Source organism: Triturus cristatus, chromosome 1_2 (assembly GCF_964204655.1).
Source record: "Triturus cristatus chromosome 1_2, aTriCri1.1, whole genome shotgun sequence".
Classification (NCBI taxonomy): domain Eukaryota; kingdom Metazoa; phylum Chordata; class Amphibia; order Caudata; family Salamandridae; genus Triturus; species Triturus cristatus.
This window is the reverse complement of record NC_140580.1, coordinates 137103489-137127657: the sequence shown is the minus strand read 5'-3', so window position 1 is coordinate 137127657 and position 24169 is coordinate 137103489. Positions and strand designations below refer to the sequence as shown.

Below are 24169 nucleotides of genomic sequence, written 5' to 3'. Positions count from 1 at the left end.
AGTATATATGAAAAGCAGGACCCGATTTGAAAAGATATAGCAGTACAGTCTGCAGACTAAAGTGTGCCAGTACGTTAAAGTCCTGATTATATGAGGTACAAGATAGTAACAGCCACAATACAGAGGTAAGCAATTGATTGATGCAATCAACTCATCCATAAAGAAATGTTCGAGGCATGTGAGCTGCAGATCACATACTTTAGCATAGATCGACATCTGGTGTTGGGCCCGGATGTTTGCACTTGTTTTTGTCTTAGAAAAGTCTTTGGAAGTCACGAGATAGGTGACTCCTCCTCTGGATGATGATGCGTATGGGCATCGGGTCCATCTTCAGATTGTTTTTTTCTGCCATCGGGCTCGGATGTGTTTCTCGCGCTCCAGTTCGGTTCAGTGAACAATACAACTTTCGACACGCAATCCTTCACCTTTCTCCGGTATTGTTTTCGATCGCGATTCCTAATCGACGCGCATCTTCAACTTCGATGTCTTCGTCGACGAAGGCCTTCAGGCCTACCTAGGCCACAGCACGTGGCTCATGGAAAGAACTCCATTTAAAAAGTGTCCTCAGTGTGGATCGAAGTTTCCACACACAGACCTTCATGAAGTGTGTAACCTGCGTCTTTCACCGGAGCATGAGGCCAGAGACTGTCCAGCTTGTGCCTCCTTCCGCTCCAAAAAGACTATTCGGGACCGTCTAGCTCGACGAACCATGGCTCGCTCGTTGACATCCATTCCCGATGACATCTTCCCTGAGGGCATCGATGTACCAGAGAAGGAGCAGGCCAAACAACACCTCGGCAACGACTCCGAAGATGACTCCGACGTCGAAGACCTCACTCCTGGGCAGCGGGTCGTAAGTACTGACGTCGACCCCCGATTTCCCCCCCAAAACCCCCAAAAAGGCTTTGGTGACACAATCTCCTTCGGGCCTAGGTGCTCACCGGGACACTACTTCTCGCGCCCCGCCTCCAGGCCCGGCAAAGGAGTCTACAACTAAGACTTCAGGCCACTCTGGATCAAGTCAGCCTGCCATCGGAGCCGACACCAAAACCCCGGCACCGAAAAAGAAACCCTCTACCTCCACTGTGCGGACTACCACATCGACACTGAAGCATACTGGTACCCAGCCATCGGCTCCGAAAAAGCCATCGGAACCAAGTAAACACCACCTGCACCGAAAAAACTCTCAGAACCGAAACAACAACCGGTCCCGCAGGCCTCCTCAGAGACAAAAAAAAAACCTCACGCTCTCAAGCTTAAAGAGCATAGATTCGCTTCGAAATCGTTGCCGTGTAAGCCTTCGGCACCGAAAAAAATCAGCACCTAAAGGTCAACCTCAAACAGAAGAACTTTTTCAACCAGATCCACTGTAAAAAACGCTTATTAAGGACCCTAAAGCAGGGCAACTCACTATAAGCCCTAAAAAGAGACCAATGGACATGCCTCTACCGGCTCCATCTCCACCAAAGAAGAGGGACATTGCAACATCTCCTCTCCTCCCTTCACCACCTCCTCCTCTGCCTCCCCCTCCACAAACTCTCCTTCTCCTCATCTCCTCCACCAGCAGATGATGATACCACCTCAGATGATGGTGGGGGTGGGTGCAGACAATGACCCAGATCCTAGTCTGCCTTCAACCCCAGACCCATGGGACGATTATAATACACCAGACGTCCCCAATATAACACAAGAGGATATCTATCCCTCTAGACCTTCCCCTCCAGAGGACACCATGGGTTTCAACCAACTCATTCATAGGGCTTCACAATACCACGGGGTGGATTTACACACCGACCCTGTGGCGGAAGATTTCTTAATGGACACATTTGATACAGCCCAAAAGTCCACTTCTGTTCTTCCTATGTTAAAGGGAGTCATTAGACACGCCCCAGAGGTATTCTAAGACCCTGTTAGGGCTAGGATTATTAACCCCAGGATTGAGAAAAAGTGTAAATCTGCCCCAGCAGACCCTATATGCATCAGGGGACAAATACCATTGGATTCCCTAATGGTCTCCACTGCCAGAAAAAGGGCCAATTCACAAACATCGGGGGACGCACCACCACCCGACAAAGAATCAAAGCTCTTAGACGCCTCTGGCAAGCGTACAGCGTCACAAGCAGCTAATATACGGCGCATAGCTAACACTCAAGCACTGTTGGCCAGATACGATAGGGCACACTATGATGAATTAGAAACCCTATTGCAACACCTCCCTGACAAATATAAAACTAAGGCCAACGACCTACAGGAGGGTAAGCTCACCTCCATTCGGTGCGCTCTAGATGTCGCAGATACCGCCTCAGGAGCCATCAACACAAGTGTCCTGTTACGTAGGCATGCATGGCTACGCATTTCTGGGTTTAAGCCAGAGGTGCAAACTTCCATCCTTAACCAGCCATTTGACGAAAAAAACCTCTTTGGTCCTGCTGTGGATTCATCTCTGGAAAAGATGAAGAAAGACCCTGACACAGCCAAATCAATGGGAGCTTTGCAATCACAAGTTCCCAGGCGTTCTTTTCGTCGCTCCTCTTACAGAGGCACCTCCAGAGGCTATTCCTCTGACAACCCCTCCACCTCGTATAAGGCTCCCGCCCAAACCACATTCACCAAAGGCTACCAGAGAGGAGGCTATAGAGGCAACAATAACAAAGGTAGAGGCAAACCCAACAACAGTCGATCCGCCTCCACCCCTACCAAATGACTTTCCTCCACTCCCCCCGGACCATCCCACTCCGGTCGGGGGAAGATTACTACAGTTCCTACCTGTCTGGAACAACATCGCTACTGACAGGTGGGTGAGATAAATAGTTCAGTCATTGTCTGGAACTCACCTCTACCTCCCCCCCAAACATACCACCCAGACAACGTCCAATGTCAACAGAACATTTAGCACTATTAAAGCCAGAGGTAATCTCCCTCCTACAAAAATATGCAATAGAACCAGTTCCCCTGTATCAGCAAAACACAGGGGTTTAGTCCCTGTATTTCCTCATTCCAAAGAACGACGGCTCTCTGAGACCCAACCTGGACCTCAGATCCCTAAACCTTTACATACAATCAGACCACTTTCACATAGTCACCCTTCAAAAAGTCGTTCCTCTTCTCACACAGGGCGGTTTCCTTGCCACTTTAGATCTCAAGGACGCCTTCTTTCATATTCCCATTCACACCTCTCAAAGGAAATATCTACGGTTTGTAGTGGACGGTCAGCACTACCAATTCACGGTACTCACATTCGGGGTCACCACAGCACCCAGGGTTTTCACCAAGTGTCTAGCAGTAGGTGCAGCTCACCTGCGAAGACAACAGATTCATGTCTTCCCCTACCTAGACGACTGGCTAATAAAAGCCAAGTCTTACGACCAGTGTGTACACCACACTCGCGCGACAATCCAACTGCTTCATGACTTAGGGCTTACCATAAACCACGCAAAGTCTCACCTACAACTGTCCCACACACAAAAATACCTTGATGCGACAAACACCTCAAAAGCACTTACATATCCCAGTCCAACCAGGATAGCACGCATACAAAGCCTCATTACAAAGTTTCTGCCACAACACTCTCTCCCAGCTCGAGTGTTCATGCAGCTAATAGGGATGATGGCCTCTTGCATATTCATAGTGCCTCACGCAAGACTCCAGATGCGTCCTCTACAAGAATGTTTAGCACGTCAGTGGAACCAGGCTCAAGGTCAGCCTACAGATCTGGTGTTGGTTGACGGTCGCACGCATTGCTCTCTGCAGTGGTGGAACACCAAAAACCTTTCCAAAGGGCAACCGTTCATCGAGCCTGTTCCACAGATTTCGCTAACAGCGGACGCATCGCTCTCCGGCTGGGGAGCTCATCTATTACATCACACCATGCAGGGCAGGTGGACACCTCAACAAAGGTTACTCCACATGAATTACCTGGAGCTGCTAGCCATATTTCTAGCATTAAAGTCCTTCCAGAAACACCTTCTGGGCAAAGCGTCCTAGTCCGCACCAACAATATGACAGCAATTTATTACAGACAGAAACAAGGCGGGACACACTCCCTGCGACTCTCCTAACTAGCACAAAGCATTTGGAGATGGGCAATTCCACAGAACATTTTTCTCCTAGCCTAACACGTTCCAGGAGTTCAAAACAGCATAGCAGATCTCTTAAGTCGTCAGACACAACAGATTTACAAGTGGGAACTTCATCCGCAAGTTCTTCAACCATTTTTCCAAAATTGGGGGCAACCACAGATAGATCTGTTCGCCACATACGAAAACGCCAAATGACCAAGCTTCGCCACCAGATATCCACACCCATTGTCCAGAGGCAATGCGATATGGATGAATTGGTCAGGCAAATTTGCGTACGCCTTTCCACCTCTCCCACTCATTCCACTAGTGGTGCGAAAACTGCAGCAAAACTCAGACTCTCATCCTAGTTGCTCCAACATGGGCCAGACAACCATGGTACACCATGTTACTGGAACTATTTGTAGTCCTGTACCAAAAACGACATCTCTCCCCAAATCTCTTAACCCAGAGCCATGGAGAGATCAGACACCCGGACCCAGCTCAACCTAGCGATCTGGCTCCCGAGGTCTTAGAGTTTGGTTACCTTAACCTACCCCCTGACTGTATCAATGTTATAAAAGAAGCTAGACGACCCACCACTAGAGCCTGTTACGCAGCCAAGTGGAAAATATTTGTGATATATTGTACCAACAACACTATCAATCCATTAGATGTCAATTCAACACATCATATGTTACTTACTACATCTTCAACGGTGTAATCTGGCATACACCTCTATTAGATTACACCTCGCTGCAATAGCAGCCTACTTACAAAATAGACAACATCTATCACTGTTCAGAGTACCTGCCATCAAAGCATTTATGGAAGGCCTCAAAAGAATAATTCCTCCAAGGGTACCACCATCACCAGTGTGGAATTTAAATATTGTTCTCACAAGATTAATGGGCCATAAAACCGCTTTTTGTGTCCTTCTCCCAACCACATAAAGGCAAATCCCATATCAAAATCTGGTATTGCAAGATGGATCGTCAAATGCATACAAATTTGCTATCACAAAGCAAAACGCACATTATCCATTCCTCCTAAAGCCCACTCTACCAGAAAGATATGGGCTTCCATGGCATTTTTAGGGAGCATTCCCTTACATGACATCTGCAAAGCAGCTACATGGTCTACACCACACACATTCACAAAACATTATTGTGTAGATGTGCAAACGCAACAACAAGCTAGTGTGGGCCAGGCTGTACTCAAAACACTATTTCAAACTACTGCAACAGATACTGGTGGTCGCCGCTAAGGAGGAGTAGTGCTATATAATGTATGCTAAAGTATGTGATCTGCAGCTCATATGCCTCAAACGGAAAATGCTACTTACCAGTATGCATGGCATGTAGAGCTGCAGATCCACATACGCCCACCCACCTCCCCGGCTACCTTTATCTGTTCCAGTATTATCTTATTTAGATACAGCACACATGCGCATCTTTTTCTGTTTCTCACAAAACTCCATTTCCCTGCTGGCGAAAAAACAATCTGAAGATGGAGCCGATGCCCATGCGCACTATCATCCAGAGGAGGAGTCCCCTATCTCGTGACTTCCAAAGACTTTTCTAAGACAAAAACAAGTGCAAACATCCGGGCCCAACACCAGATGGCGATCTATGCTAAAGTATGTGGATCTGCAGCTCTACATGCCAAGAACAGTTGCATACTGGTAAGTAGCATTTTCCTTTCCTTTTCTAATCTAACGATAAGCTAAGGCAGAAACCTCTAAAGGGAATTTCTAAAGAGGGAGCATAGAAGGTGTCCACATGAGTTCGAGCTTTAGTAGAGGAACAAATTAAATGAGTGCTCTGCACAAAGCTTTATACTCAAAAAATCAGAGCAGAGAGACATCTGTTTCCTCTCAAAGTCTGGATGAAGTCTGCCTAACTAGCTGTGAAACATCAATTAAAAGTGCAAATAACCTTTATCCAGAACATCCATATCTCATTTCCACCACGGAGAGCCAATCCCGTAACCGCATTTGATGGGAGTGAACATACTCCCTAAATTACCATCTCCACACAGTTCGGTACTAATGTGATGGCTTTGGCTGTTGCACCCTCCTGGTACACCGTTAACAGGAGGCTTTCTCTCACCATCATTGCAGTGCGTTCGTTGCCAGCTTTCTTCTCCCATCCTCACTATTAGCAGTCTAATACATAACTGTTAGACTTGGGGGTCTCTAGTTGGCCCAGGTATGCACTTGTGACAAATAGGGACCCTCGCCTCTAGTCAGGGTAAGGGGGTACACTCCTAAAATAACCCCTGCTCACCCCCTTGGTAGCTTGGCACGAGCAGACAGGCTTATCTCAGAGGCAGTGTGTAAAACATTTGTGAACACACACAGTAATCCAGTGACAACACTACAGATGGACACCACACAGGTTTGATATAAAAAATAAGTATTCTTTATATAGATTTACCACAAGACCATAAATGACAAAAATCCACAATACTATTACTTTCAGATGGTAGAATTTAGCTTATTTCTCTTTAGTTAATAATGCGACACTTTAAGTCAATGTACCTGTAGAAGCGACATGCAGGGCAACGAAAGTGTTGCAACGATACTGATGCAATGAAAGTTTGGTGCAAAGAAATAAAGACGTGAAGATCTTCCTGATGCGGCTCGCTTCTCTGATGTTGTGAGAGATCTCGGCTCGATACGTCAGCTACACCCTTGTCCAGTGATGTGACGACAGCGGCTTTGGCGGCGACACTCTTCTCCAGTGATGCGAGACGCTTCCGCTCGATGCGATAGTTACAGCGGCGACACCCTTGTTGCAGAGATGCAATGGCAGCAGCTCCGACAGCGACACGCTTCTCCGTGGATGCGAGGCGCTTTTCTCGGTGCAATGCGACAGCTACAGCGGCGTCATCCAAGATGCAACGGCGACACGCCTCTTGCTCGATGCGAGACTTCTCTTGATGCGGTGCAATGCGCAAGCTACGATGGCTGCGACGGCGACCTGCTTCTTCTGTGTTGCGGGGCGCTTCTCGTGATGCGGTGCAATGCGACCGCTACTGCGGCGACACCCTTGTTCAGTGATGCAGCGGCTGGGACGGCGACACGCTTCTTCTCCGTGAGTCACGCTTCCAGCTCCTTGCGACACGCAGTCCCTCAGAAGACCCAAAAACAGCAGCAGGCACTTCTAAAGAACTCTGGGGAACTGGTGGTTGAAGTCTGTTGTCCCTGAGACTTCAGCAGGAGGCAAGCTCTTTTCCAAGCCCTTGGAGATCCTTTACAAGTTGAGCAAAAGTACACATAAAGTTCCTTTCTCCTCTCTCTGGCAGTAGGGAACCCCTGCAGGCCAATCCCCCCAGTTTCATGGATAGTCTCTCCTCAGTTTCTTCTTGGTTCCTCTCCTCAGGAAAGGTTTCTTCTTGTTTCCCAAAGTGATCTAAAGTTCTTGGGTTTGGGTCCTAATATGTATACAAAGATTCTCGATGTTCTCTGAAGGCAGAGAGGCCTCTGTTTCGTCCAAACCAGTTCTGGTCAGTCCTGGAGCACTTTGTTTACATGACTCCTTCTTTCCTTTCAGAGTGCACGGCAGAGACATCAGCTGCACCACAGGAGGTGGAGCCAGCATTGTGGAGGGAAAGCACAGCCCTATTCAGGTCCCAGGTGCATCTCCTCCCACCCATCTATATGGAGATCTCTCTATTCAGCCCTGTGCTGACTCACCCTGTCTCCGGGAATCCTCCAGCCCCTGTCACTCAAACTCCAGACAAGGAATACACAGCCTAGCAGAGGCATGTTTGGATGGTTAGACAAGAAAATACCTGCTTTCTAAAAGTGGTATTTTCAAACACAGAATGTTAAAACCAACTTCACTAAAAGATGCATTTTATCATTCTGAGTTCAGGCATACTAAACTCAAATTTCTACCATGTTCGCTGAGTCAGTTAGGATTATAAGATGTAATAATCAAACCTCCCATTCTGGCTTATGGGGAACAGGTAGCCTTGCAATAGTGAAAAACAAAAATGGCTGTAATTCACTATTAGGACATGCCAAACACATCAGGGCTTGTCCTACCTTATACTTACAATCCACCCTGCCCTTGGGCCTCCCATAGGGGTGTCTGATATGAAGAAAAGGGAAGGTTTAGGGTCTGGCAAGTGGGTGCACTTGCCCAGTCAACTAGAGAATCAAAATGGATACATGTTAGAGAAATACATCAGTAGCAATTATTAAAAGTGAGTATGTAATCCATATGAATACATCAGTCTATTAATCAACCTGATATACATATATATGAAGTCTTCGTGATCGTAATGGTTACATACTATTTATTTAAATGTACCACATATGTTAATGAAGTTAAACCACACCTTGATTATAAATGTCGTATATAAGCATATAAATGACGTATACAGGGTGGAGCTTAAAATCTTGCTGCTTCAAAAACTTTTGCCTTAATACTGGCTTTGAACACATTAACTAGCACCATGTTAAGGAATCAAGTTCACTTTTTGAGCACAATTAGTGTGTAGGAGGCACGTTGTAAGACCTCTGTTGTTTGCACCATTTTCCATCTCCCTGTTTCTTTTTCAGAATTTCTTTCATAACCTGAGGTAAACGTGCACGGCTATTGCCTCTGCTTCTCTTTTCTTGTTTGCAGTGGCGGAGCAAGGGTGCCATAGGCCCTGGGCCTAATCCAGCAATGAAAATGAGCCCTCCAGAACCTCTCACTCGCCCTGTTCGATCATAAAGACCTGATATAAATGGAGTACTGTTGTGCCCTGCCCCCAAAATCACACCTACGAACCCCTCTCCATCAAATGTACTAATAATAACTATGCACTTACCTGGATGTAATAGTGAAGTCAGATAAATCCTTTGCATTGTACAAACGCCCAGATAATTAGCTTTGTCAATTAATGGTCTTCAGAGTTAACTTAACTATACCTTTCAACTAACTAGATCAACCCTACACGAACCCCTTTATTATTATCAGCCATACATGCTGTACCTAGTTGTTCTGCTTTGAAGACCTAGCAGATTTTTTAAGGACAGTCTTACCTCTGGTTGCAGCCAGTCAAGTGGCGTAAGGTGTGACTGCTCTCAATTATTTGTAAGCGGTTAGCATCAGAATTATGTTGTTATAACAAATTCAGGAATTGTATTCTCCCTAATTGCACATGAAAAGAACATTTCTTCACATACCTTTCAAGGGAAACATTATGTATTTTTTTTAAAGTGGCAAGAGCATTTATTGAGGACATTTCATGACCAAAATGAACAAATAGTTTACAGGACCTCATAGAACCAAATATTGCTTAATCATGCAAATGTTTGTATAAGTTGTTCTGCCTTTGTCGCTAAACAGTTTTCTCTTCTTGTTCTCCAAACAGCCTTATGATGTTAATTTACAAGTAACGTCAGTGTTGTCCAAGCTGTGTCTCTTCCCTCACCCACACATACATGAATTCCTTTTGGATCCATATGTAAATCTGGCTCCAGGCTGTAGATCTCTGTTTTCTGTCATTGTCAGGGTAAGTAGACTTAAAACATGGATGCAAGGTTGTCACTGAAAAGATGGACAAATGTTTCCAGGGGAGCGTTGATGGGGAAGGAAATGTAAAATAATTCTCGATTTACAAAAAGGTGGATTTAAGATTTCTTGCCCCTCTCTTGTTTTGCCCTTGCATTTCTACATACTTGGGTCTTTTGAATTCTAACACAGGCCATGTCTACTCTTCAATGTAATTAAAGACACAAATGTTCTGTTTTTAATTCTTCCTAGACACCACTTTATCTGTTGCCAGAGCTCATGTGGTGGTCCTAAAAACAAAAAATGCAGTAAGAAGGAAAATATAGAGGGTGTACTTTTCTATGTTGATCAGCTTGTTTAGAGCATATCATTGCAATACTGGTATTATTTCACTTCTTATGAAGTAGATCTGTAGAAAAATACAGACTATCTTTGCTTGCTTCTCTGTGTGTGGGCAGAACACTCCTCGCAAAAATGGCAGTGCACCATTGTACAAGTTAAAAAATGTAATAGATACAATGCCCCGAGCATCCAGCGATACAATATACAATAAATGTGTCCAAAAAGGTTTCTTTTTTCTGGTTTCTTTAATTTCTTTTCTTTTTCACAGTTAAAATGCGTGTTCCTATTATCTGAAAGAGAAAATTAGTTATGGATTCCTCACCTTAGAATTACCCCCAGTCGTCAGACTGGATCCGGAGAATTTTTTCTTCAGCTGTACCCCTGCGCATCGATAGGTGGCGTCGGTCGACTCCGCGTGCGTCGTTGGCGTTGTGATCGCCGGAATGACCTCGCAGTATCTACTGACGTCCGTTCTTTCTTTCTCCGCGCCAGCCAGCGCAGATCCGGAGAGAGCGGTACCTCGAATCACTTATTGACTCTGTTTTTGCAACTTTTGTCAACACCTTTTTTGAGTTGATCGACTCCTGGAGCATGGAGGGATGTCACGTCTGACCGGCTTCATGGCTTGCGACTCCTGTTGCTCATGGATGTCGATCACGGACCCGCACTGTGTGCCTTTGGTGCTTGGAGCAAAGTTGTTTTCCAACTGCCAGGCCATGAACCCCGAGTCTTTGCGGGAGCGGTCCCGAAAGATTTGAGGCCCGGCAGTCTGCTCCGTGTCGTTCAAGGTCCCGGTCGAGAGCGAGGTCGTGGGACCGTTCGCGGAGCCACACCACCACATCGAAGTCTTTGTTTTCAGGTAAGGCGAAGAAGCATCGTCGCTCTTCGCGTTCTTCTGGTCCGTCGGTTGACAGGAAGTGGAAGGTAGTCGTCCGGCTCTGCCCACGGAGCCTGTTGGGTCGACTCTGGCCTTCCCTCCCTTTCTAGGAGCCGGAATGACCCCTGCCCAGCTTCGAAGTTTTACGAAGCCTTGCATTCCATCTTTGGGCAGCCCGACTCTGCCAGCGCGTCCTCTGGTCCCGCGGACTCCGCTGGGGGCTCTAGGCCTTCAATGCCGGCTGCTTTGGCGCTGCAGGGCCCCCAAGGATCCAAGCCTGGATCCAGATCTGCGCTGGTCGACCTTGTGACAACTCTTCCGGTGCCGGGTCCAGTGACGACACCTCTGCCCCCTCCAACGCCGGTTGTGTCCCCATCCGACGTCGACCACAGCCTCTCCCTCGATGTGGACACGGAGCCGGACCAATGTCGTCCGACGTCTGGACTGACGCCGACCAGTACTTTTGTACCATTGTTCTCCCCTGGTGTTCCCTATTGCCCTGAGTGGCTACCAGAGGAGGATGGGGAGGGGTCTGTCGACCCTCTAGCAGACCAGTTGGAAGAACCGGACTGTAGAGAGGAGTTGAGTGAGGCCAGTGGTTTGGATACCTCCCCAGACCTTGGCATGCTTTCCCCCCTACCGTGGCTACGGAGGAGGGTGCATCTTACGCAGTGGTGTTGCGTAGGGTGGCGGAGATCTTAAACCTCGAGCTTCCTATGGTGGCAGTCAGGACTAACCTCCTGACAGAGGTGCTTCAGCCGGCAGCAGCCTCATCGGAGCCCTTGCTGCCATTCAATAAGGTCCTCATGGACATCCTTTTGGGCACTTGGTCCAAATCCAAGACAGGGGCTGCTGTGGGTAGGATGATTTCCAGATGCCACCGCCTGGCCCCAAGCGACTCCATTTTCCTCCCCCAACACCCCACCCCTGAGAGCTTGGTGGTCCAAGCCCCGACTTCCAAGGGCGCATTCCCTACCGTACCACCTGATAGGGAATCCAAGAAGCTGGACCACCTTGGTAAGAAGATGTTTTCTTCCTCCAGCTTAGGACTACGGTCGGTGAACACCTCATGTCTCTTGGGCTGTTACTCCCACTCGGTGTGGGACACGGTTGCGCAGGTGCTGCCACAGTGGCCAGAGGAGGCCCGGGCCATGCTCTCCCGTGCAGTTGCTGAAGGGAGAGACGCAGCAAAGTTCACCATCCGTTGTGGGCTGCACACCGCCAACTCGCTAGGCAGGACGATTTCCACGTCGGTAGCCCTTAGACGCTATGCTTGGTTGAGGTCTGCTGGCTTTTCAGGTGATGTCCAAGCTACGCTTTTGGACATGCCCTGTGATGGCTGTCGCTTGTTTGGCGACAAGGCGAACAACGCGCTTGAGCGCTTTAAGGACTCCAGGGCTACGGCCAGGTCCTTGGGCCTCGCATCCACCTCCCGCCTAGCGCACTGCTTTTCGCCCCTTTCGTGGCTACGGAAGGGGTGCCTCACCACGTCCCGTTCAGAGCCACAAAGCTGTCCAGCATCTGGGCGGCCGGGGACGTGGGACCCACTGTCGTGTTGTCTGGGGGCCAGCAGGGGGGCCAGTCCACCAGCACCCCCTCTGCAGCAGCCTCCAAACCCTCCTAGTCTGACCTTTCAGCGCCACCATTTGCCAGTGCGCAGCAGGATTTGCCATCACCTCCCCCACTGGCTCAACATCACGTTAGACAGGTGGGTTTTGCAGATAATCCGAAGGGGCTACTCCCTCCCATTGGAGACTATCCCTCCATCCATGCCGCCTCAGACCCATCGCATGTCGGTGGATCACTTGGCCCTTCTCCAACAGGAAGTTACAGCTCTCTTGGCCAAGGAAGCAATTGAGCGAGTTCCTGCCCTAGAAGTAGGTTGTGGTTGTTATTCCCACTACTTTCTGATGCCTTGCGTCCTATCTTGGATCTCGGGAACGTCAACCGCTTCCTCTGGAAGGAGAAGTTCAAAATGTTGACACTAGCTCAGGTCCTGTCTGCTCTAGACCCTGCAGGCTGGATGGTAGCGTTGGACTTGCAGTACGCTTATTTTCACATCCCTGTCCTGCTGGTCCAGTGGTATTACCTGAGGTTCAAGGTAGGCCACCAGCACTTTCAGTTTACCGTGCTCCCCTTTGGCCTTACCAGTGCCCCTCGAGTGTTCACGAAAGTGATGGCGGTGGTCGTAGCTCATCTGCGCAGATCAGGGGTTCCAGTCTTCCTGTATCTCGACAACTGGCTGTTGAAGGGAGGCTCACCCCAGGCTGTCGTCTCCCACCTCCAGACTACGGCCGATGACCTGCATTCGCTGGGGTTCACCATCAATGTGCCGAAGTCACACCTGATTCCCTCGAAGAGGCTCCTTTTCATCGCAGCGGGTCTGGACACAGCGCAGTTTAGGGCTCATCCTCCCGATTTAGCGAGTCCGGGATATTCAGGCTATGATTCAGATCTTTCAGCCTCTATACCGGGTTTCAGTCAGAATGACCCTGAGACTACTGGGCCTCATGGCCTCCTGCAGCCTGCTAGTGGGCTATGGCAGGTGGCATATGCGGGCTCTGCAGTGGGACCTGAAGTTCCAGTGGGCACAGCATCAGGGGAATTGTTCCAATTGCGTTCAAATCTCGGAGGGCACTGCACGCCAATTGCAGTGGTGGCCAACGAACCAAGATTGGGTCAACGGCAAATCTTCTCCCTTCCCCAACCAGAGTTCACAGTGGTGACAGATGCATCACTGCTAGGGTGGGGCGGTCACATGGGAGAGGCGGAGATCAGAGGCCTCTGGCGGAGTCTGGGCTCCACATCAACCTTCTGGAGCTTCGGACAATTCGTATTGCACTAAAGGCATTCCTTCCCTCTGTCTAAGTAGTGCCGGTGTTCACTGACAACACCACCGCCATGTGGTACTGCAACAAACAGGGTGGGATGGGGTTGTGGACCCTATGTCAGGAGGCTGTCCGCTTTTGGACATATCTCTGGTGGTTCCACAACTTGCAGGTTCTCTGAACGCCAGGACGGACGAACTCAGCCGCAGGTGCATGATGGATCACGAATGGCGTCTTCACTCGGAGGTGGTGCAAGGTCTCTTTCAGCAGTGGGCAGAGCCTTGGTTAGATCTATTCGCCAAAGAAGAGAATGCACAATGTCAGCAGTTCTGCGTGTTGGAATTTCCAAGGCGGCACTCGCAAGGTGATGCTTTTCGTCGCAAGTGGAGTTGTGGTCTTCTATACGCCTATACCACTTCTGCTCAGAGTGCTGAAGAAGATCAAGCTCGACCGGGCCCAAGTCATTCTTGTGGCCCCGGATTGGGCACGAAGAGTATGGTATCCCGAGCTATTGCACATGGCCATCGATCCTCCGATCTTCGGGAGGATCTTCTGTCGCAGCAGCAAGGGACTGCCTTCCACCCGAACCTGTCCAGCCTCCACCTCCTTGCATGGAGATTGAGCGGTGACAGTTGACAGCTTTCGACCTTCCTCCTGAAGTATGTAATGTTATCTTGGCAGCCTGGCGTCCTGCTACCAAAACGGTATACGCCTGTAGCTGGAACAAGTTTGTGGCATGGTGTGCAGCAAAGGCTGTAGATCCCCCTTTTAGAGGTTCTCCTCTTCATTCTTTCTTTGGCCCAGCCGAGCTCTGCTCTGGGCACTCTAAGGCTATCTTTCGGCCTTTATTCGGCTTCCTGGCCAGCCTTCTCTTTTTAAGTCCCCTATTGGACATCGCTTCCTTAAGGGCATTACTCACTTGTTTCCTCCAACCCCTTTCGTAATGCCTCAGTGGGACTGGAACCTGGTTCTCACATATCTTATGTGCGCTCCTTTTGAGCCGCTACTTAACTGTCCTCTCAGACTTCTTACATTTAAGACTGCTTTTCTGGTTGCCATCACCTCTCCTCGCTGGGTAAGTGAGCTTCAAGCCCTTTCTTCTAAACCTCCTTTCCTGGCTGTTCATCCGGACAAAGTTGTCCTTCACACTAGACCATCCTTCTTTCCCAAAGTGGTTACCACTTTTCACATAGGACAGAGCATCTTGTTGCCCACCTTCTTCCTGCCCCCGCATCCTTCTAAAGAGGAAGGGAGGCTCCACCATCTGTATCCAAAACGTGCGCTTTCATTTTCTCTGGATCGCAGAAAACAATTCCGGGTAGATGACCAGCTCTTTGTTGGCTATATGGGCGCCAAGAAAGGTCGGACCGTGCAAAAATTAACCATCTCCCGATGGATCATTCTTTGCATCAAAATCTGCTATTACTTAGCGAAAAAGGAACCTCCAGTGGGGTTGCACACCCATTCCACCAGGGCGACGGCACACTCTACTGCTTTGGGACGTGGAGTCCCCCTTCTTGGTCTTGATATCTGCCAGGCAGCTACGTGGGCTTCACTGCCCACATTTACCAAACACTACTGCCTGGATAGCCAAGTCTGGAGAGACTGCTTCTTTGGCCGTTCAGTTCTCCAGGACTTTCTGGTGTGAACTTGGTTCGAAGACCCACCTCCGGGGTTGGTATTGCTGGGGTATCTATTCTAAGGTGAGGAATCCATAACTAATTGTCTCTTTCAGACAACGATATATATCTGTAAGAGACATAGATTATTTATGGATTCCTCACCGCTTCACCCATCCTCCCCGTTCTGCGAACTGACTTCTAGGGTAAAGGACTCCCTTTCAGGGCCCTAGTTTTGTGCACCAGTGGACAGTGAATTGCATGGCTCTGCGCTTCTGCCGTGGAATGTCGTGTAAATAACTGACGTCAGCGCGCGAGGGCGGCGTCTAAGTAAATACTGCGACGTCATTCTGGCGACCATGACTCCAACAAAGAACGCGGAGTCGACCGACGCCACCTATCGATGCGCAGGAGTACTGCTGAAGAAAAAATTCTCCAGATCCAGTCTGACGTCTGGGGGTAACTCTAAGGTGAGGAATCCATAAATAATGTACGTCTCTTACAGATATATTGTTACCGACGGTAAGTAACTTGTTCTACACTGCTTAGTCACTTGAACAGCTTCATTAGCCTTCAGTAGCATACATGGCTACTGAAAGCAAATGAAGCTGTTCAAATGGCTGTGCAGTGTAAATATGAACAAGCATCATTTGAATTGTGGAAAAGAATGAAACCAGGAACAAGAAAACGTTTTGGACACATTTATTGTATATTGTAACATTGGATGCTCAGGGCATTGTGTATCTCTGATTAAACAAAGAGGACTAGCTTAAGTTGACCAAAGTGTTACAGTACTCAAATTAGTTCTGTCACGGGCACCTTGTCGGTGTATTCATGAAGCCCTCACCCACCAACCTAGTTGGTGGCATGCTTCATCATCGGGCCCACCCAGTGACACCTAGTATGTCCCGGGTGTGCTACGACGCCTGATTACAGCGGAGCTGGTATATTGCTGAGAGTGCAGTGAGGTTGGGTGAGTTGTGATTTAAAACGGCTCGGTGGTGGTCCCAGTACCCGAGGGTAAATTAAATTTTAATAACTGGGCCGTCACCAGCGGTTAAAAGTAAGGCTACAGGACGCAAGAGGGTGGCGAGTTACTGCCCCCTGCGTCCTTCAGATGGTCGACATGTTTCAGCCAGTGCCTTAGAGTATTCTGGATTTCCTCAGGGCCGTTTTTTTTAAAAAGGTGTGGTGAAATAAAACAGACTTAGTGTTGTGGTACAGACTATGTGATACACTCACTAAGGCGTTTTTCTATATGTGAGAGGGGGATTCCCTTCTCATGCATACCTGTACAAACAAACATTAAGAACAAGGACAAAACATTTACAGAGAGAGTCAGTTGTCAATTTAGACATATGGTCAACAATGCTTAGGTGGCCGGATCTATAGTGCAAGGTGAGAGGACTATAGTCTGCTAGGTGTGATGGTACTGGTGGTGCCATCAGAGTGAAAATACGCGACTAATTAGGAGCGTGGTGTGGCTAAAACACGGAAATCACACTGAAAGGAGTTGACTTAGTGTGGCAGGGCGCAAGAAAATTGTTCTTACGCTTTGGGTTATTAGCCAAGGCTTCCTGGAGGGAAGCGGTAAGGGGATGACCCTATGGGAGAAAAAGAGATAGGCTGTAGGGGTTAGGGACCTGTGAGGAAAGAAGGGCTTACCCAGTTTGTTGTTTGGAGGCTTGTCAGGTTTGTCATACTCAGTCTTTCTGGTCAGTGCCTGCCTTGTACCTGTTGTCCCGCCGTCGTCCTCCGGTAGAATGAGCCTGTCGGCGTGTGGGCTTTTTATACTATGGTTAACAAGGTAATGATGAGCACCTGTGGGAATAGTAAGACTACCCCTTTGTGTTGTTGCTGCTCATGCTCGTGGTTTGCACACTAGTCTCTCGTGCATGCTCAGTATATCAGCGCGATTGCTATGTTGTTGCTCATGCTCATGATTTGCACACTAGTTTCTCGCACATGCTCAGTATGAATGCGTGATTATAATGCAGGTGATTTGTACTCTAGTCTTTTGCATAGGCTCAGTATGATAGCGCGATTGCATTAAGGTACATGTAGCAACTAAAATATGCCGCCGTGCTCATCATTACCTTGTTAACCATAGTATAAAAAGCCCACACGTCGACAGGCTCATTCTACCGGAGGACGACGGCGGGACAACAGGTACAAGGCAGGCACTGACCAGTAAGACTGTGAGTATGACAAACCTGACAAGCCTCCAAACAAACTGGGTAAGCGCTTCTTTCCTCACAGGTCCCTAACCCCTACAGCCTATCTCTTTTTCTCCCATAGGGTCATCCCCTTACCGCTTCCCTCCAGGAAGCCTTGGCTAATAACCCAAAGCGTAAGAACAATTTTCTTGCGCCCTGCCACACTAAGTCAACTCCTTTCAGTGTGATTTCCGTGTTTTAGCCACACCACGCTCCTAATTAGTCGCGTATTTTCACTCTGATGGCACCACCAGTACCATCACACCTAGCCGACTGTAGTCCTCTCACCTTGCACTATAGATCCGGCCACCTAAGCATTGTTGACCATATGTCTAAATTGACTACTGACTCTCTCTGTAAATGTTTTGTCCTTGTTCTTAATGTTTGTTTGTACAGGTAAGCATGAGAAGGGAATCCCCCTCTCACATATAGAAAAACGCCTTAGTGAGTGTATCACATAGTCTGTACCACAACACTAAGTCTGTTTTATTTCACCACACCTTTTTAAAAAAACGGTCCTGAGGAAAGCCAGAATACTCTAAGGCACTGGCTGAAACATGTCGACCATCTGAAGGACGCAGGGGGCAGTAACTCGCCACCCTCTCGCGTCCTGTAGCCTTACTTTTAACCGCTGGTGACGGCCCAGTTATTAAAATTTAATTTACCCTCGGGTACTGGGACCACCACCAAGCCGTTTTAAATCACAACTCACCCAACCTCACTGCACTCTCAGCAATATACCAGCTCCGCTGTAATCAGGCGTCGTAGCACACCCGGGACATACTAGGTGTCACTGGGTGGGCCCGATGATGAAGCATGCCACCAACTAGGTTGGTGGGTGAGGGCTTCATGAATACACCAACAAGGTGCCCGTGATAGAACTAATTTGAGTACTGTAACACTTTGGTCAACTTAAGCTAGTCCTCTTTGTTTAATCACATATAAACCCTCGGGGACCCGGACTAGCTAACTAGTCCTCTCTCTCCCTCTTGTTACACGCATTGTGTATCTCTGAAATGACTGGGGTTCTCCCTCAGACAAGTTAAGAGTGTTGGTGGCTGCTCTTTCCCTTGGAGCACCATTGATATTTGAGAATAATTGGCAATACTCTAGGCTTGCGCTGGTAGCAAACCTTGCCACAGCATACAATAGATCTTACAAAATGTAATGTTATTTTGTTGTGAGCTCCAATGTATTTATCAGGTTCCATCAGTGTTTTCAATATTTAACAATGATCAGTGCTAGATCAGTCCTGAAGGTAAATGCAGAGCCTAAAGTATTAAGGTTCCATGTGCAAGACGACCACTGTATCTAAATGTAAAGACATGACGGTGTATGCGAAGAGGATTGACTTAAGACAGTCATGCCTCTTAGGCTATAATTGCCAGTGCTGTGTTTGTACTGCGCTCATGGGTGAATCCCCTCCTTCAAAGATGTTTCCCCGGAGACACTCGCTGCAATCCTCAACCTCTTCCTAAACCGGAGTATTTGAGCATCACACTTTCGGTGCCTGCCTGTCCCCAGCTTCCTCAGACGTGGGACCCGGGTTCACTGTGCCACTGGAATCAAGCTATCCTGGCTGAAGAGGAGTGGGACCCCGACACCGGTCCTAGGATGCTTTTTTCCGATCCAGGGAGGACCTGGCTTGGCAGTTCGGGCTGGACTGTTCCCATGAGGCACAGGGTCAAGACTGATTTGCATATGGCCAGCTCTAAACTGGGGTGGCATAGTGAGCAAAAGGAGGATGGGTTTAACCCAGATCTCTTGAATGGGGGTGAATGTTTTGATTTGTTCTGCATTCCGTCCATCAATTGTGTGTCTTTTACAAGTCCTGGAGGAGGCCCAGACTGTCCTCTCCCAAGCTGCTGCATACAAGAGAGATTCATCGAAGTTTACCATACACTGTGGCCTTTACATGAAAGACTCGCTGGGCAGAGCGTTTCCTCCATGGTAGCTGTTAGGCGCCACGCCTGGCTGAGAATGTCTGGCTTCTCTGGCAGTGTTCAAGCCAATCTTATGGACATGCTCTTTGATGGCTCTCGTCTCTTCAAAAATAGGGTGGACGCGGCGCTAGTGCCACCTTTTATGGCTACTGAAGGGGCTTCCAGCAGAGCCAGCCCTATCCAAGCCAAAGGACCGCGGCAGTTCTATAAACTCTGCTCAGCCATGGGCGCGGCTCATCCTGACCCTGTGGTTCGGATGACCAGAGGTCAGGTCAGGCTACAAACCTTTCTCCCTCCTCCGCCTCCAAACACTCCTTGTCCGATCCTCCCAGATCATGGGCATCCAGTTGGTGGCAGGGTACGCCATCACCTCCACCATTGTCAGGACAACACCTCAGACTGGTGGGTTCTACAGATAGTCCGAAAGGGCTACTCCCTCCCCATCGAGATTAGCCCTCCCTTCATGCCTCCTATATATGCTCGGCTGACTAAAGCTCACCTTGCTTTGCTTTGAGAGGAAGTCGCAACTCTTTTGGCCAAGGGAGCCATAGATAGGGTTTCCCGATTCAGAAATAGGCTGTGGTTGCTATTTCCGCTTCTTTCTGTTCCACAAAAAGGACGGAGGCATTAGTCCTATCCTTGACCTCAGAGCCCTCAACTTCTTCCTCAGAAAAGAGAAGTTCAAGATGCTCACTCTTGCTCAAGTTCTGTCTGCCCTGGTCCTGGGAGACTGGATGGTAGCGTTGGACTTGCAGGATGCTTATTTTCAGATTACTGTCCTGCCTGCTCATCGCCGCTCCCTGCGGTGTACTGTGGACCACGAGCACCTTCAGTTTACCGTACTCCGCTTTGGCCTCACCACTGCTGTTTCGGTCTTCCCCTATCTCGACGACTGGCTGTTGAAGGTAGGCTCGCCCCAGGAGGTCTTCTCCCACCTCCAGACTACGGCGAACCTCCTGCATTCGCTGGGGTTCACTATCAACATGCCGAAGTCACACCTGACTCCTTTCCAGATGCTTCCTTTCATCTGAATGTTCTGGAAATGGTGCAGTTTCAGGCCTATCCTCCTGATCGACGAGACCAAAATATTCAGGCTATGATTCAGATGTTTCAGCTTCTATCCTGGATTTCGGTGAGACTGGCTCTGAGGCTGCTGGGCCTCATGGCCTTTTGCATTCTGCTAGATGGCACATGCGGGCTCTGCAGTGGGACCTGAAGTTCCAATGGCCACAGCATTGGATGAATCTTACTGAGCTGGTCCAGATCTCGGCGGGAACTGCGCAAGATCTGCAGTGGTGGCTGACAAACCGCAAATGGGTCACAGGCATACCCATCTCCCTTCCCCATGCAGATCTTACAGTGGTGACAGATGTGTCACTCCTGGGATAGGTAGACCATCTGGGGAGGTGGAGATCAGAGAACTCTGGTCTCCAGCCGAAGCCGGACTCCACATTAACCTGTTGGAGCTTTGTGCGATCCGTTTGGCACTAAAAGCCTTCTTATCTCTCAAGGGTAGGCTGGTTCAGGTGTTCACGGACAACACCACCGCCATGTGGTACTGCAACAAACAGGGCGGGGTGGGGTCGTAAACCATCTGTCAGGAGGCCTGCATCTCTGGATTTGGCAGGAACAGAAGGGCGTATACCTGGTGGTTCAACACCTGTACGGTTCCCTGAACACCAGTGCGGACTAACTCAGCGGTCGGTGCCTATCAGATCACAAATGGCGTCTCTATCCAGAGGTGGTGCAAGGACTCTTTCAGCGGAGGGTAGAGCCTTGGTTAGATCTGTTTGCCTCCATAGTGAACGGCCATTGTCAGCAGTTTTGCATGTTGGAGTTTCCAAGGCGGCTCTCGATCTGCAATGCTTTTCATCTCCAGTGGCGCTCAGGCCTCCTATACACCTTTTTGTCCATACCACTCCTGTCCAGAGTGCTCAGGAAGATCAGTAGTGACGGAGAACAAGTCATTTTTGTGGCTCCGGACTGGGCACTGAGAATTTGTATCCCGAGCTTCTGCAGATGAGCATCGGTCCTCTGATCCGGCTGCCCCTTTGGGAGGATCTTCTGTCGCAGCAGCATGGGAAGGTCCTTCACCCGAACCTGTCAACCCTCCACCACCTTGCGTGGAGATTGAGCGGCGACAGTTGACAGCATTCAACCTTCCTCCCGAAGTATGCGAAGTTATTCTGGCAGCCAGGTGTCCCTCCACTAAGTTGATATACACCTGCCGATGGCAAACATTTTGTAAATATAGTACAGAATGGTCTTTTGACCCTCTCTCTGCCTCCCTTTCTGACATCCTCCTTTTCATCCTATCTCTTGCCCAGCAGGCCTCTGCTCTGGGCACTCTATAGGGTTACCTTTCGGCACTTTCTGCCTTTCTACGGTTGCACTATTCAAACACTTATTGTAAATAGATTTCTGCAGGGGCTTACACATTTGTTTCCCCGCTCCCCTTTTATCATGCCCCAGTGGGACCTTAACTTGGTCCTCACTTACTTAATGTGTGCACCATTCTGGCCGCTGTATAATTGCCCCCTTCGGCCTTTTTTGCTGCAATAACTTCTGCCAGGAGGATGAGTGAGTTGCAGTAACTTTATTATCAGTCTCCTTATCTGAAGTCTTCCCAGACAAGGTAGTGCTCCACACTAGGGCTTCTATTGTTGCCTAAATTGGGGACACCTTTCCACCTAGGGCAATCTGTCACCTTGCCCACCTTCTATGCTCCTCCGCATCCTTCTAAGGAAGAATAAGGTCTCCATACTCTGGACCCTAATAGAGCTTGATCGTTCTACTTTAATCGCACTATAAAGTTCCGGTGGAGACCAACTCTATCTGAAAGAAACACGTTAGTTAGATTCCTCACCTTAGAATATCCCCAGGCGTTAGGCTGGATCCGGAAAGATTTTTGTAGCAATACCCCTTGCACGTTGCTTGGCGTCGTCTGCTGCTCTGCGTCCGTCGTTGGCGTCGTGCGCCGGAATGACGTCGTCGGAGTACTTAGACGCCGCCCTCGCGCGCTGGCGTCAGTTCTTCTTTTTTCCGCGGCAGACAGCGCCGATCCGGGAAGAGTTTACCCCTTAGTCAATTTTTGACTAAACTTTTTGACTCTTTTTGGTCTTCTGTTGACTCGACTCTGGTGCCGGTAGGATACCTGGGTTTAAAGCCTGTGACTCCTGTCATCGACTGATGTCGGTGACGGACCACCATCGCCGGTGCCTTTACTGCCTGGAGGCCGACCACGACGCGGAGTCGTGCCCCGATTGTCAGGCCTTGACCTCGAAGGCTAGGCGGGAGCGGTCCTGTAAGCTTCTCGAGCTTCGGCACTCGACTCTGCGCCGCTCACGGTCCCGGTCCAGGAGGAGGTCCAAGGACCGGTCGCGGAGCCGCAGTCACCATCATCGCTCGTCGGGCTCGAAGTATTTGGGTAAGTCGAAGCGATCAAAGAAGTCCAAGAGGCGACACCGCTCTTCGGACTCCCCTCGCCGGTCGCGCGACTCGGCCGAGGGTCAGGGTGGTCCCACCCCCGCGGCTCCGTTGGAGCCGCAGGAGCCGCGTCCGTCTCCATACCCGCCGGTCCCTGGGACTGACGCGACTCCGGCGGAGGTCAGTGCCTTTCTCTCGGCCATGAGGGACCTGGCTCCGCCGTCGACGCCTGCCGGCGCGCCTTCGGGCCCCACAGGCTCGACTGGGCGACCTCGCGTGCCGGCGGCTCCGGCCTCAGGTCCCTGAGGAATCCAGGCCTGGATCTCTGCCGGCGCCGGTCGACCTCACGACGCAGGCGCAAACACCGGTTCCACCTCCGGACGACGGCGTTCCCCTGTTTAGCCCCTGTCCGGACCCGGCGCCGATGGATGAGCGTTTCATCTACCGCCCGGCTCCGATCATTCCTCCTGTTTATCAGGAATCGGATGACGGGGGCGACTGGGAGGGGTCTGAGGACCCTATGGCCATGCAGGGCCAACTTTAACAGAACTGGGCAGACGAACTGGGGGATGCCAGTGGTCTGGACACCTCACCGGACGCTGGTTTCAGCTCTCCTCCGATTGTGGCCTCGGAGGAAGGTGCAGCTTTCTCAGTGGTGCTGCGCAAGGCGGCCGAAGCCCTTGGGCTCGAGTTGCCTGCTGTGGCCGTGAGGACTAATATCCTCACAGAGGTGCTTCAACCGTCAGCAAGCTCCACAGAGCCTCTGCTGCAGTTCAATGAGGCCCTCATCGACGTTCTTCAGGGCACTTGGTCCAAGCCCTCCACATTTCCTCCTGTGGATCGGAACATGGCCCGGCGCCACCCCAGTTTCCTGTCCCAACACCCCACCCCGAGAGCCTGGTTATCCAGGCCTCCACTTCCCAATCCTCCTTCCCGTCCGCCCCTCCGGATCGGGAATCCAAGAGGCTGGAACAGTACGGAAAGAAACTGTTCTCTTTCCTGAGTTTGGGCCTGCGGTCTTTGAACACCGCTTGCCTCTTGGACCGTTTCTCCCACTCTCTGTGGGATGCGGTGGAGGACGTGCTGCCCCTGTGTCCGGAGGAGGCCCGGACACGTCTCTCCCAGGCACTTGCTGACGGGCGAGATGCAGCGCGACATGCCAAACGGTGTGGACTAGACACCACGGACTCGCTGGGTAGGGCGATTTCCGCCACGCCTGGCTGCGCTCCACGTCTTTTTCGGGGGATGTCCAGAGTACCCTCATGGATATGCCCTTTGATGGCACTCACCTTTTTGGTGAGAAGGCGGATAGTGCACTGGCTCATTTTAAGGACTCACGGGCTACGGCCA

The 24169-nt window shown here is 49.8% G+C and overlaps 1 protein-coding gene across 1 annotated transcript in view; it reads left to right on the top strand.

Annotated features, from left to right (window-relative positions):
- Nucleotides 1–24169, top strand: part of FHIP2A (FHF complex subunit HOOK interacting protein 2A) — a 246797-nt gene that overhangs the window by 180583 nt on the left and 42045 nt on the right. The window contains exon 15 of the mRNA XM_085603279.1: nt 9429–9569. Coding sequence (XP_085459405.1) covers nt 9429–9569 — 141 coding nt within the window. The remainder of the gene's footprint in view (nt 1–9428; nt 9570–24169) is intronic.